The sequence below is a fragment of the Eublepharis macularius genome, chromosome 4 (genome assembly GCF_028583425.1).
Source record: "Eublepharis macularius isolate TG4126 chromosome 4, MPM_Emac_v1.0, whole genome shotgun sequence".
Lineage (NCBI taxonomy): Eukaryota > Metazoa > Chordata > Lepidosauria > Squamata > Eublepharidae > Eublepharis > Eublepharis macularius.
In genome coordinates, this window is record NC_072793.1 from 125675405 (window position 1) to 125688886 (window position 13482).

At 41.2% G+C, this 13482-nt stretch overlaps 1 protein-coding gene across 3 annotated transcripts in view; it reads left to right on the forward strand.

Annotated features, from left to right (window-relative positions):
- SLC6A6 (solute carrier family 6 member 6) overlaps positions 1–13482 on the forward strand; it is a 72788-nt gene that overhangs the window by 26750 nt on the left and 32556 nt on the right. For all 3 annotated transcript variants that reach the window (XM_054975957.1, XM_054975959.1, XM_054975958.1), the window contains 2 exons: positions 10315–10551; positions 10773–10907. In XM_054975957.1, coding sequence (XP_054831932.1) covers positions 10315–10551; positions 10773–10907 — 372 coding nt within the window. The remainder of the gene's footprint in view (positions 1–10314; positions 10552–10772; positions 10908–13482) is intronic.

Here is a 13482-nt window from a genome sequence, read left to right on the forward strand (position 1 = left end):
CAGTGGAATAAAAGAGCAGGAAATTAAATACAAATCCTATTAAAGTTCAAGACAATGCTTTTCACTAAACAAACTTTCCCCCCCTTGGAATTCCCCTCAGTACTGCGATTCCTCAAACTGCCTCCTTTTCCTGCAATTGGCAGTAGCTGTGGTGGGTCATAGGATACACAGCCCTAATAGCAGGCTGTGCTTTAATAGTCACATGTTTGTCATAGGTTAGAATATTTATACAGTTCAATGCAAATATTATGAGAGTAGTCTGTTCCATAAGCTATACAAATATTCTTATGAACAATGGAGACCTCAGAATTTGGCACCTGAGGACTACAGGCACTTTTGACTTCAAAGCCATGTTCGTCATATTAAGAAATAACATAACTAGCTCATGTTTATTATTACTCCATGTCTAAGCACTGCTTTTGCTTTATTCTGTGATGTCTGAAAGCATTTGCTCATTGGCAAATCAAGAGTTCACCCTTGGTTAGTTCTAGCTAATATGGTAATTCTCCCCCAGCAATGACAGCCTAAAGCCAATCAGACAAATGGCTGCAAGTTTTTCCTATAACAAAAGCATCCAGACAATCTGAAATCAGTTCCATTTTTAAAACAAGGATTTCACAACATGGTTCACTTAATCCAGATAATATTCATTCTTTCTCCAATTTTTGAACCTTTATAATTTATTCTTTCACCCATTTTAAACCTTTACAAACATGCAATAAAGTCTCCTTGAGGAGTCTTTTACTCAAGTGGTGTGAGGGGGTGTCTCAGATTTTGGATTATCTCAGTAGCCAGCCAAGGTTTGCGCCCATCAGCAAGCCTTTCCCTCCATGTACCAGAAGACTTGGAAGTATGTGTGTGGGTAGGGATCCCAGGTCTCCCAGTGGGGGTGGGGGATCCCCTGCTCCCGCCCTCTGCCCCCCGCCACCACTCATCTGGCTAGGGGGGGGAATGCATGGGGACGGGTCTCCTGGACACACTTCCATGATGCGACAACATCACTTCCTGGGAGTGACATCATCACGTCATCCCGAGAATGCTTCCATGCTTTGCAGTGTGCTGATTTGAGCCCCAAACGGACCGAATTGGGCCTGTTTGGGGCCCAAATCAGCCCACTGTGAAGCACACAAAGACAAGGAGAGATGACAAGGTGAGTGCTGCCCCCTCCTGCCGTGAGGGTAAGGGGACCTGTCAACCTTAGTGTGTGTGTGGGGGGGGAGGGGTTCATGGACTTTTGAGCAACTAGAAACACAACTGATTTAAACATTTATTCATTTACTTCATTTATAGCCCACTTTTTCTGTTGAGCCTCAAGGCACAATTAAAAACAATGCAATAGGAACAATATTCAACAAGCAGTATAATAAAAACGAGATTATAGAACTAAAGAATACACAGCAGAAATGGAATAATACATACAATAAACCAAGATTCTATGGAATGATAGAAATGTGGGAACCTTATGCTATTTTTCAGCAAGAATTTACCTGCCATTTTGTTTCAGCATGCCTCTAATCTGCCACAGTGGTTATAGACTAGTAGAGCACTCGCTAGTGATCTGTAGACTGAAACTGATAACACTCACACATGCTGATGAGAAAATCAACCTTTAAACAAGAATCCAAGGATGTGCAGCACTGTAAAACTAATGTCTTCTTTCCTGCTTGGCTGCGTGTTTAAAATGGGCAACTTTACGTGTCTCTCAAGCTGCTGCCACCTGCTCAGTGTAACACAGAAAATCATTCAAATCTCTCTTCCGTGCAGGTGGTGTGAGGGCAGGTCTCCTGCTCTACTGAGTAGTTGTCAACTCCAGGTTGGGAAAGTCCTGGAGATTTGGTGGTGGAGCTTAGGGAATCCACTCTCCAAAGCTGCCATTTTTCCCAGGAGAAAAATTTCTGGAGATCGCCAGGCCTCCTCCTGGATACACACCTTAACGTGGTGAGGGGGTTTGAGTGTGTCAGTGAAGCTGAGAGCAACACCATCAGGAGCACAGGCTTGGTCAAGAGTCTAAACTCCTGGAAGTGTCACTGAAGGCGGAATGGTCAAAGCTGAGACACCAGACTAAGACATATCCATTCCCTTCAGGAATTAACGGTCACATCAGCGGAAGAGAATTGAATGTTCCAATGGGGATGGGAGTGGAGGACTTCTTGAAGGTGAGCTACTGGGCAGCAGCAGTAATGGATGTGACACTGGCAGAGGATCTTTCACAGACAATGGCAGTATCACTTCAGCTAACCCTGGTTAGTACTGCAAAGCAGAAGAAGGCAATGGCAAACAACTGCTAATTTCTTGCCTTGAAAACCCTATGATGAGACAATCCAAAATGAAAAAAGATATAGTGCTGGAAGACTGGACCCCCCTGGTAGGATGGCACTCAATTGGCTTCTGTGGAAGAGCTGAGGACAAGTACGAATAGCACTATTCTTAATGATGGGACTGGATTAAAGCCAAAAGGACATCCAGTTGAGGACATGAATAGATGCAAAAGAAACATTCAAAGCTATGTGACACACACAATAGGAACATGGAACATGAGAAGTATGCATCCAGGTAAGCTAGAAATTGTAAAACAAGAAATGGAACGTTTAAACATTGCAATCCTGGGTGTGGAAATGACAAACTCAAAAGAAATGGTGTTGCCCTAATACTTGGGCAAGACATAGCACAAGCAGTCAAGAGCTACAACACAAAGTCTGACTAATATCAATCAGACTTCAGGGAAGGCCTGTTAACATAACCATCATTCAAGTTTATGCCCCAACTACAGATGCTGAGGAGCAGGGGTCATTTCGTAGAAAAAGAACTGCAGGAACTCATTAGCATAACTCATTAGCATTTGCCACACACCCTGCCATCACTGGAAGTGTGTCAGAAGGCAACACCCACCCCTCAGGCCCCTTTCCCCCCAAATCTCCAGGTATTTCCTGAAAATAAAGCAGAATGAACTCAAAGCAGCTTACCCTCCTCTGGAGAGCCAGCCCCAACAGCCCTACTTGCACGGATGCACTCACTCACTAGTCACAAATGAAAATAAAGCAGCAGAATGAACTGAAGCAGCTTACCCTCCTTTGGCGATCCAGGCCCAGCAGCCCAGCTTGCACTCACCCGCGCGCTCTCTCTCTGTCTCTCACTCACGCACGAGTCACGAATGAAAATAAAGCAGCAGAATGAATTGAAGCAGCTTAGCCTCCTTTGGAGGGGAGGCAGAGGGGAGGAAAAGAAATTACGTGGGCGGAGCCAAAACCCACGTGACCACTTTTCAGCTCTACCGGAACGCTGTTCTGGCATGTTCCCCCTCCAAATGAGCCCTGCTGAGGAGGAAGAAATCAAAAACTTTTACGCAAGTGTCCGAGATGAAATTGATCACAGACCTAAACAAGAGAGATGCTGATAATAATAGGTGATTGGAATGCAAAAGTAGGAGACAAAGCAGAATCAAACATTGTGGGAAAATTTAGACTAGGATCATGAAATGAAGCAGGAGAGCGACTCATAGAATTTTGCAACAACCTGTTCATTGCTAACACATGCTTCAGGTAACCAAAAATATGATTGTACATGTGGAAATCACCGGGTAACCAATACAGAAACCAAATAGATTACATAATTGGAAGGAGAAGAAATTCTATTCTGCCTGCTAAAACAAGATCAAGAGCTGAGTGTGACACAGATCATGAGTTGCTAAATTAGAATAAAGCTGAAGAGAAACACTAAAAGAATCATAATGCCAAAATACAATCGAAAGGATATTCCTGAAGAATTCGAAGTCCAGGTAAAGAACAGATTTGCAATACTAAGTTTAATTGATTGTGAACCAGAAGAACTATGGGCTGAAACCAGAGATATTATCAAGGAAGAATGTGCAAAGACTGTTTCTCTAGCCAAAAGAAAGGAGAAGCCTAAATGGATGTCTGAGGAAACTCTTAAAATTGCTAAAGACAGATAGAAGCAAAAGAAAAAGGGGACAGAAATAGTCAGAATTCTAAATGCAGCTTTTCAGTGATCTACACGCAGAGACAAAGAAATCTATTATAATAACCACTGCAAAGAAATAGAAGAGAACAACACAAAAGGAAGAACAAGAGATCTGTTCCACAAGATCCAGGAAATCAAAGGGAAATTCAAGCCACGGCTTGGGATGCTAAAAGATCAAAACGGAAATTCAGTATCTGATCAGGACAAAATAAAGGAAAGATAGAAACAATACACTGAAGAACTATACAGAAGAGATGGAAGGATGACAGATATGTTTGAAGAAGGGGCCTTTGATGAAAAACCAGAAATCTTAGAAAGTGAAGTGATAGCTGCACTCAAAGCAATTGGGAAAAACAAGCATCTGGAGTAGTTGGAATACCTATAGAGCTATTTGAAGCTACATTTATCCATCAACATCTTAACAAGAATCTACCAACAAATATGGGAAACAAAACAATGACCCACAGACTGGAAACGCTCGGTCTACATTCCAATTCCAAAAAGGGGGTGCCAAAGAGTGCAGCAACTATCAGACTATCACGTTAATTTCCCATGCAAGCAAAGTGATGCTCAAGATTCTACAGTAAAGACTCTTACCATTTATGGAACAAGAAATGCCCGATGTTCAAGCTGGATTCAGGAAAGGAAGAGGCACCAGAGATCACATCAAAAATGTATTATGGCTAATGGAATGCACTAGTGAATTTCAGAAGAAAATCAGCCTGTTTTATAGATTACAGCAAAGCTTTTGATTGTGTAGATCATGAAAAGCAATGGATAATGTTAAAAGAAATGGAGTGCCACAACATCTGATTGTTTTGATGCGCAACCTGTACACTGGACAAGAGGCTACTGTTAGGACAGAATATGGGGAAACAGAATGGTTTCCATTGGCAAAGATGTCAGACAAGGATGCATATTATCTCCTTACCTGTTCAACCTCTATGCAGAGCATATCATAAGGAAAGATAGATTAGATCTAGAAGAAGCTGGAGTAAAAATTGGTGGAAGGAAATTAGCAATTTGAGATATGCATATGACACCACATTACTGGCAGAAAATAGTGAAGACTTGAAACAACTACTAATGAAGATTAAAGGAGAAAGCGGCAAAGCAGGATTACAGTTGAACATCAAGAAGACAAAAGTAATGACTACTGAAGAGTTACACAATTTTAAAGTTGACAATGAGGAAATTAAAATTGTTAAAGATTTTCTATTCCTTGGTTCAATCATCAACCAACAGGGGGACTGCAATAAGAAATCAGAAAATTGAGACTTGGAAGAGCAGCTGTGAGGGAGCTAGGTAAGATCCTTAAAGATAAAGATGTGTCTCTGGGAACCAAGATCAAGATAATCCAAACTATGGTATTCCCATTACAATGTATGGATGTGAAAGCTGGACAGTGAAGAAAGCTGACGGGAAGAAAATTGATTCATTTGAAATGTGGTCATGGAGGAGAGTTCTGCCGGTACCATGGACAGCCAAAAAGACAAATAAGTGGGTACTAGATCAAATCAAGCCTGAATTCTCCCTAGAAGCTAAAATGACAAAACTGAGGCTATCATATTTTGGCCACATTATGAGAAGACAAAATTCTCTGAAAAAGTCAATAATGCTAGGAAAAGTAGAAGGCAGTCGGAAAAGAGGAAGACCTGAAACGAGATGGCTTAACTCAATAAAAGAAACCACATCCTCCAATTTGCAAGGTCAGAGCAAGTCTGTTAATGATAGGATGTTTTGGAGATCTTTCCTTCATAGGGTTGTCATAGGTTGGAGGTGACTTGACGGCACATAACACATACACCAGGTACTACCAGGCCACTCATCTCACAAATTGGCAAGTAAATTGTCCAGAAGCTTGGACATATAAAACATTAAGAATTAAAAAAATTTTTTCCTGTTCTGCTGTTGTTGATCATCTTTGTCTGATTAATGTTTCTTCTGATTGCCTCCTTACCAAGATCTTTCCTGTTCTGTGGTACTTTATATTGATTAGCAAGAAGATACAAGGATGGGAGCAAATGGTTTCAGGGCAAGGTTACTCATGCTGTTTACACTTCTAACAAACAGAATTAAGGAGCAGGGGCTCCATCTCATTCGACTAAACCAACAGACACAAATTTCAGAGGGCAGAAACAGACTGTTCCATTGTAATGCATTTCATAAATACACCACAACAATAAACATTCTTCAGACTATAGTATTTTTTAAGGTGAATTCTCTTTAGACCGTAGGACTTGAGAAAACTGACTTGTGTTAAAACGGCTTTTCAAATGTTTAACCAAGACACAGAGACATGATTTTAAGCAATCAATGTTTGCCCTAGTTTCGACTTGCTAAGCTGTATGGTTTATGGAGGGTATTTCATCTGCATGGGTACATTGATGCATATCTATCTTGTTCCAGTTGCAGATTTCCTGCCAATTTGATATCAACCCAAGTTTCAGGTCACTGTTACACAAGCTAAATCTGTTTACAGATCTGGAAGCAGCAAATTAATTCTAGGCTTCCAGTGGAATAGTATGGTATAGTTTTTCTTAGCAAATGGGTCCCCTCATCTACATAAACAAGAAGAAAAATTTTGCAGCCTATAATAAATGTTCTGGTTTGTACAAGTCTATTAAAAACATGGGACATTTTCTTTTCATTTATCATGGAAAGATAAGAAGGCTAATGTATTGTTAGTGCATTACAGATATAGTCAGATTATTTAAACCAGGCATTACTGCCTTTTATTTTCAACGTTATGCTTAAGCATTTACTAGCTGAATCATTTTTGCCAATATGTGATTTTAAACATCTTAAATTTTAAATCATTAAACCCAATCCAGCAATTTTCTGCTCTGTGTGTGCATGTGCTGATCCTCACAGAATTGATGTATTGTCGAAGGCTTTCACGGCCGGAGAACGATGGTTGTTGTGGATTTTCCAGGCTGTATAGCCGTGGTCTTGGCATTGTAGTTCCTGACGTTTTGCCAGCAGCTGTGACTGGCATCTTCAGAGGTGTAGCACCAAAACACAGAGATCTCTCAGTGCCGATCTCTGTCTTTTGGTGCTACACCTCTGAAGATGCCAGTCACAGCTGCTGGCGAAACGTCAGGAACTACAATGCCAAGACCATGGCTATACAGCCCGGAAAATTCACAATAACCTCACAGAATCATTTGGCAAATTTGCAGAACAATGAGAGAGCCAATGGGTGATCTTTAGGTTGCCAGTTCCCTGCTGGGGTGGGGATCCCCCACTCCCACCCTCCACCCCCACCCTCCACCCCCGCTTACCTGGCTGGGGGGGGGGAGACACGCCTCCTGGGTGTGCTCCTGCATGCTACAGTGCACTTGCGCACACCACAGCATCCTGATTTGGGCCAGGTTCAGCCTGATTCAGCCCAAATCCATCTGGATTCGGGCCAGATTGGGCCGCTGTGGAGCACGGAAGCATTCCTGCACTCCACAGCAGCCCGATCCAACCTGAATTGGGCCACTGCAGAGCACGGAAACCCTCCCATGCTCCACAGTGGCCCGATCCAGCCAAAATCGGGCCAGATTCAGGCTGAATCAGGCTGGATTTGACCCCCTGCGGAGCACGGGAGAGCTCCCAGGTGCAGCTCCTACTTTGTGTGATGATGTCACTTACCAGAAGTGGTATCATTGTGCAGGGCTTAAATTCACAGAAGTGAAGTTAAATGGCTTAAATTCACAGAAGTGAGCATAATTCAAGTGGACTATCTGCATCTTGGTCTCTGCAAAGTGTGATCATTTACTTCTATACTTCAATGCAAATTGCCTCTCCTCCTCAAGTCTGCCTACCTTCCTCCCACAGCTTCCACACTAGAATTATTTTGTGACCATTTAGGACATGTAAGACTTCCTGGATGGATCTTGTCTGAGTGTTTATGTTTCACTGATTTTTATTTAAAATGTTTAATTTAGCTAGCTGTATAGCTTTGTAGATATATTTATACGCATTGCAATCTGGTGTTTCCCCCAGTCTGGCTGGCCCAAACTAGCCCAATCTCATCAGCTCTTGGAAGCTTAAGCAGGTTGGCCCTGGTTAGTATTCAGATGGGAGACCACCAAGGAAGTCCAGGGTCAGGGTGCAGGAGCAGGCAAGGGCAACCCACCTCTGTTCATCTCTTACCTTGAAAGGCCTAACAAGTCACCATAAATCAGCAGGTTTTGCTATGAGTTTTATTCAGAGCAAGGCTTCAATGGCAGTTTTATTGGTCACTACTATGGCAAAGAATGTGGTTCTATTGTATGTCAGCATGACTCAGCCTTGCTTACTTTGAAATAGACGTGAGTTGCTGAAGTGGCAGTGGAATGAGGTGGTGGCGTATGTCAGAACTTAACTGAACAGAAAGGTTTATTTATACAGGAGCTTTTAAAAATCAGTACGAGGATATAAAAATAGAAGGAGGGGAAAATGCCACTTCAGATCCTTCCGATCATTAGGAGGATAAATCACTGCATTTAAGAAAAATTCAGTTTAAATAGAAGCATCATGATAACTCTCTTGGTGCTGCCATAATGTTCCAGTTTATGAAAAATATGGGAGTTTGGGAAAGAATTACAGGCATAGAACAGATGTTGGAAGTGGAAATGGGATGTGGGGGGGGGAGAGAATTAAGTGACTGGAACAGATTTATACAGTGATCAGTTCCCATTTACATGGTACACTGTGTTGTTGCAGAACTGTGATCAGTCAAAGAGAAATCTGTTGGAAGCACAGCAATGAGTTGCTAATCTTCACACAACTCTACAGAACACCTGAAAATTTGAGAATGTCAGTGACATTCAAGGGGTGAATCTAGACGAGCATTTCTGCATGGGCAAGGATTTCTGCTTGATGTTGCATGACTTTCCCAGCTCCTCCCCCAGATGCCCCCCAAATCCTGTTCTTGGGAGAAAGGGGAACCAAGAACAGGATTTCAGGGGGCATTTTGGTTTGCCGCAGAAAGGAGGGAGTGGGAAAGTCAGAAATCCTTGCATTTGCAGAAATGCTAGCTGGGATTTAAGTCACAGTGCTGAATGGAATTAGGGCTTGTTCTAAGTATTTGTATTCGTTGGACACAGGTTTGGTCCTTTTCCACAGCTGTGCATTCTCATCTCTGCCCCTCAATATTCAGTGTTTCTTCCTTCTCCTCCAAGAATCTCTGCTTCTTCTTCTCCAGTATCTTCTCCCTCTGCACATGGATGCACATCCTTCTCTTCAGGAACTTTCCTAGCATCTCTACTCTTGCTACTTATTTCCTATCTATTTTCCAGTCTTACCATACATACACAGAGAGACATTCTTCTGAACAAAAATTAAAAATATTAAGCATGGTGCAGGTGCCTAATGAGTGCATAAGGTCCAATGTCCTCTTCTTCCAAGGCCTGAAAACTGACTGTGGGAGAAGGCTATCCACTAACAGCTTAGCATCACCCATAGGCCTAGCTGGAGGCAAATATCCCAGCTGTTCAATAAGCAATTTAGAGAAAAATGCCTTTTTATTGCTTCCATGCAGAAAAAGTTTCTATGGGGATTTCCAGTCCTTACAGTCTTGAAAGAGCTGGAGAATATTTTGTTTACCAGTTTATTTTTTTAAACACTCTATAAAAATGTCCAAACTGTAGAGAGGCTGCCACTTTTCCAATGATCAGTTTTGTTGCTGGATCAAAAGCTAACATTTGTGCAATGGATCAAGTTCTTAAAGCGGCCATTCTAGAGAGTCAAGAAATGGAATGCTAAAATCATATTCTGAAAAGATCCTTCATCGATGTCAAGAGGCTTTGATGTCATTTTTGGCCAATTGTGAAGTCAGATAGTACTATAGCCTTATCTTCGTCTTTTTTGTGTGCTCATATTTCTGTACCAACTTGAAAGAACCTTGTTAATTTATCACCTTTGTATTTTACTTACCAAAGTGGTTCATAAGCAAAAGCAGGGCTTTTTTTCAGTGGGAACACGGTGGAACAGAGTTCTGGCACCTCTTAAAAATGGTCACATGGCCGGTGGCACTGCCCCCTGATCTCCAGACAGAGGAGAGTTGAGATTGCCCTTTGTGCCGCTGGCACTGAGGGCAATCTAAACTCCCCTCTGTCTGGAGATCATGGGGCGGGGCCACCGGCCATGTGACCATTTTCACCTAGGGCAATTTAAACTTTAAAAAACTCCCCCCTTGTTCCAGCTGACCCAAAGTGATGTCATTGTGCGGTCTTGAGTTCCACCACTTAGTTCCACCACCTCTTTTCACAGGAAAAAAAAGCCCTGAGCAAAAGTATCTACTAAGTAAGTTTAATCAAGTGAAAACTGTTCATAAAACCTACATTGTGCTTTTCTTCTTTGTAGAAAAAAATATGGCAACAAAGGAGAAGCTGCAGTGTTTGAAAGATTTCCATAAGGATATCCTCAAGCCTTCCCCTGGCAAAAGCCCTGGGACACGGCCTGAGGATGAGGCAGAGGGGAAACCACCACAGCGTGAGAAGTGGGCAAGCAAGATTGACTTTCTGTTGTCCGTTGCTGGAGGATTTATCGGTTTAGGCAATGTTTGGCGATTTCCGTATCTCTGCTATAAAAATGGTGGAGGTGAGTGTCAAAGTTTTTTTGCAAGTAGGTGGAACAGCTGTGCATGTTCATTTCTTATGAATGCATGTGCCAGAATATTAAACTACATCCAAAATTTACCTTTTCAATATTGCCTCCCTTCTATTTATTTTTCCCAAATTTATCTTCTTAGAAATCAAATCCTCAAATCATCAGTGAGTCGCAGAACTTTTCTAATCATCACCCTTATATTTTCTCTACAGGTGCATTTCTCATACCTTATTTCATTTTTCTTTTCGGGGGAGGTCTTCCTGTGTTTTTTCTGGAGGTGGCACTAGGACAGTATACCTCCGAAGGAGGAATTACATGCTGGGAAAAGATCTGCCCTATTTTCACCGGTAAGTTATTTGCCTTTACATAATGCTGTGAACATCCACATCTGCATTAAGGCCCGCTCTCAATATTCGGTCACACTGCACTATGACCAAGAAATTGAACCCACAATGAGGCTATGCAGAGGAGGAATAGGGCTGTGTACCTAAGAACAATTTGATTCTCAGTGGGTGGAGTCAACAGTGTCAACCTAGTGGAGTTCCCATTATACCCCTTCACTTTTCCCCTTCTTATGTAATGGGTTGTACCATGTTCTATGGGAAAGAGTAAAATGGTGACCTCGAGGTCTCTGTTGCATTAAAAGGTAAAGCATGATCTCAGCCTCGGTTAGGAACTCCACAGTAGGGTGCAAATGTCAAATAACTGAATTGTTTCTGAAAAATCCATTTTGCTTGTAATACTGTAGGATCTTCCAGAGATATTTTGGATGTTCTTTGGTTCTTCTTACAGCTTAGTGTTTTCTCCCTCTATTCCTGTATTCAGTAAGATTCAGTTAATTGTGTGAATTAGCATTTATTTAGGAAGCTTCTATTTCAGTGGAAATCAATCATGCACATATGTACTTTAATGAATAGTGATGGGATATCTCATTTTTGATTAGTGAGATTTTTTAAAATTGTCACCCAGTATTGCTAAACATGCAGTTTCACTTAATCCCTACAAAATCTTTCTTTTTTATTAAACTGAAAGTTCAGAGTTTATTTAAAGAATACACCTGTCTATTGGAGCAAAGCTTGCCCTATCATTAGATGTCTAGATGTGTAAAATTTCCTGTAACTTTAATATATATTAAAGTGTAATATATATGAGAGAATTGATTTTTCCCTGGATTGTAAAGCTTAAAAATCGGAAGTAATCTATCCTTTAAAAATATTTTTAAATATTATAACAGTATTAGATCCCAATAAGGTTGTTTTTACCTTATTGTTAAATTGTACCCTTTGGTACAAAAGGAGCTCCCTAAATCACCTTCTCTGAAATGCTAATTTTTGTGGTGCATGATGTTAACTCGCAAATGGTCTGGGCTCAATATTTGCTTCAAAGAACTGTGGATTGACTGCTGCAACCCCAAGTCCATACAAAGGTTATTGAAGAACTGATGCATTCACAGGTTACTGAATTGTTCCAGAGCAGCTTGATGTGGTTAGTCTAGGGTTACCAGCATTTTGTGAATTCCAAAATACCTAGAAGCAAGCTTTGCTGAAATCTGTAAGACTTGCTTCCAAGCAAACGGTACGAGGATTGTGAGGATAGTTAGATCCTTGTGGCAGGATATAAGCACCTAAACCATTGCTTGCATGCTGTTTTCGGCAGTGCAGGACATGGTCTTATCTACCAATGACCTTGTGTTTGAAAAACAAACAGGACAGTATTTTTTAATGTCAAGCATTGATACTAGGGTTAAACATTTATCTGGTTTTAGTAATAGCAGGCATCAGTCCTTTGCAAAAAAAGAGAGAGAGAGAAGGATGACCACATGAAACAGATTTCACTTTGCTGACTTTCTCCATTTACCTCTTGACCTTCTTGTTATCTCTGGCACAGATTTGTTGCCTGTTCACTGAGAATATTATTACTATTACTATTACAATTGTGGCAGCTTCTGTCTGCTGTTTGTTATGCATATTACAGTTAGAGGCATGAAGGTTTTGTTAATTTATTCATTATTTATTTATGTTATTTATATTCCGCCTTTCTTACTGAGACTCAAGGCGGATTATATAGTGTGAGATTAGTACAATTAGTGGCAAGGTCAAGGGCAGGCATTTCCATACAGTGCCAAGAACATTTCCGTAAACAATGTCATGGGGTAAAAGAATATAAGTTTACAAAGATATAGTATTAGCAAGGATCCAGTATGGGGTTGAGGAACACAAGCCTTGCCTTGCTTGATCAATGCAAGCAGCATCTCATCCAGTAGACCTTGACAGAGGTCAGGCAGATGCCTGAAGGAAGATCATAAATAGGGCTTGATCCTGGATGAAGGTAAGCCCATATGGGTTGTAAAAAAGTGCTACCTCCCATCTCCTGCTTTGAGCCCCACCCCACAGAGATACAATACCCATGAGAAACTTTAGTTACTTTCACCCCAGGATTTCCCTGAGGTAGACCTTCAGCACTTGAGGTCTCTAAACTTAAAGCTTTTGTAGGTGAAAGGCAAGATTTCTTCAAGATGCGTGCCTGGACTGAAAGTGCTTCTTCAGGTGTATTTGCAGGCTTAAATTTGTCCATTGAGATTTATATAGTTTTTTTTAACAGTAAACCATCCTCCTCTTCAACAGCTGTTTGGGAAATGGTATTAAAATCCCTTTAATGCCAAGAACAGTTTGCCATTTGGTATTAGAGGCCAAATTACAAAAACGAGCCCTTTTCTCTGAGTGGAACTTTAGAGCGGCTCTTTGGGTTTTATTTACAGACTGTTCTTTACACACAGCAATAGAGCCATAAATATTAGTATCATGCTGCAAGGTTACCATAGAAACAAAAGCATGGAATTGAATGTTCTACCAGTATGCCTAAAATTATGTTTAAACTGAATTTGTTCCATTTCTGCTTCCAGCTCTTATGACAATTGCACGC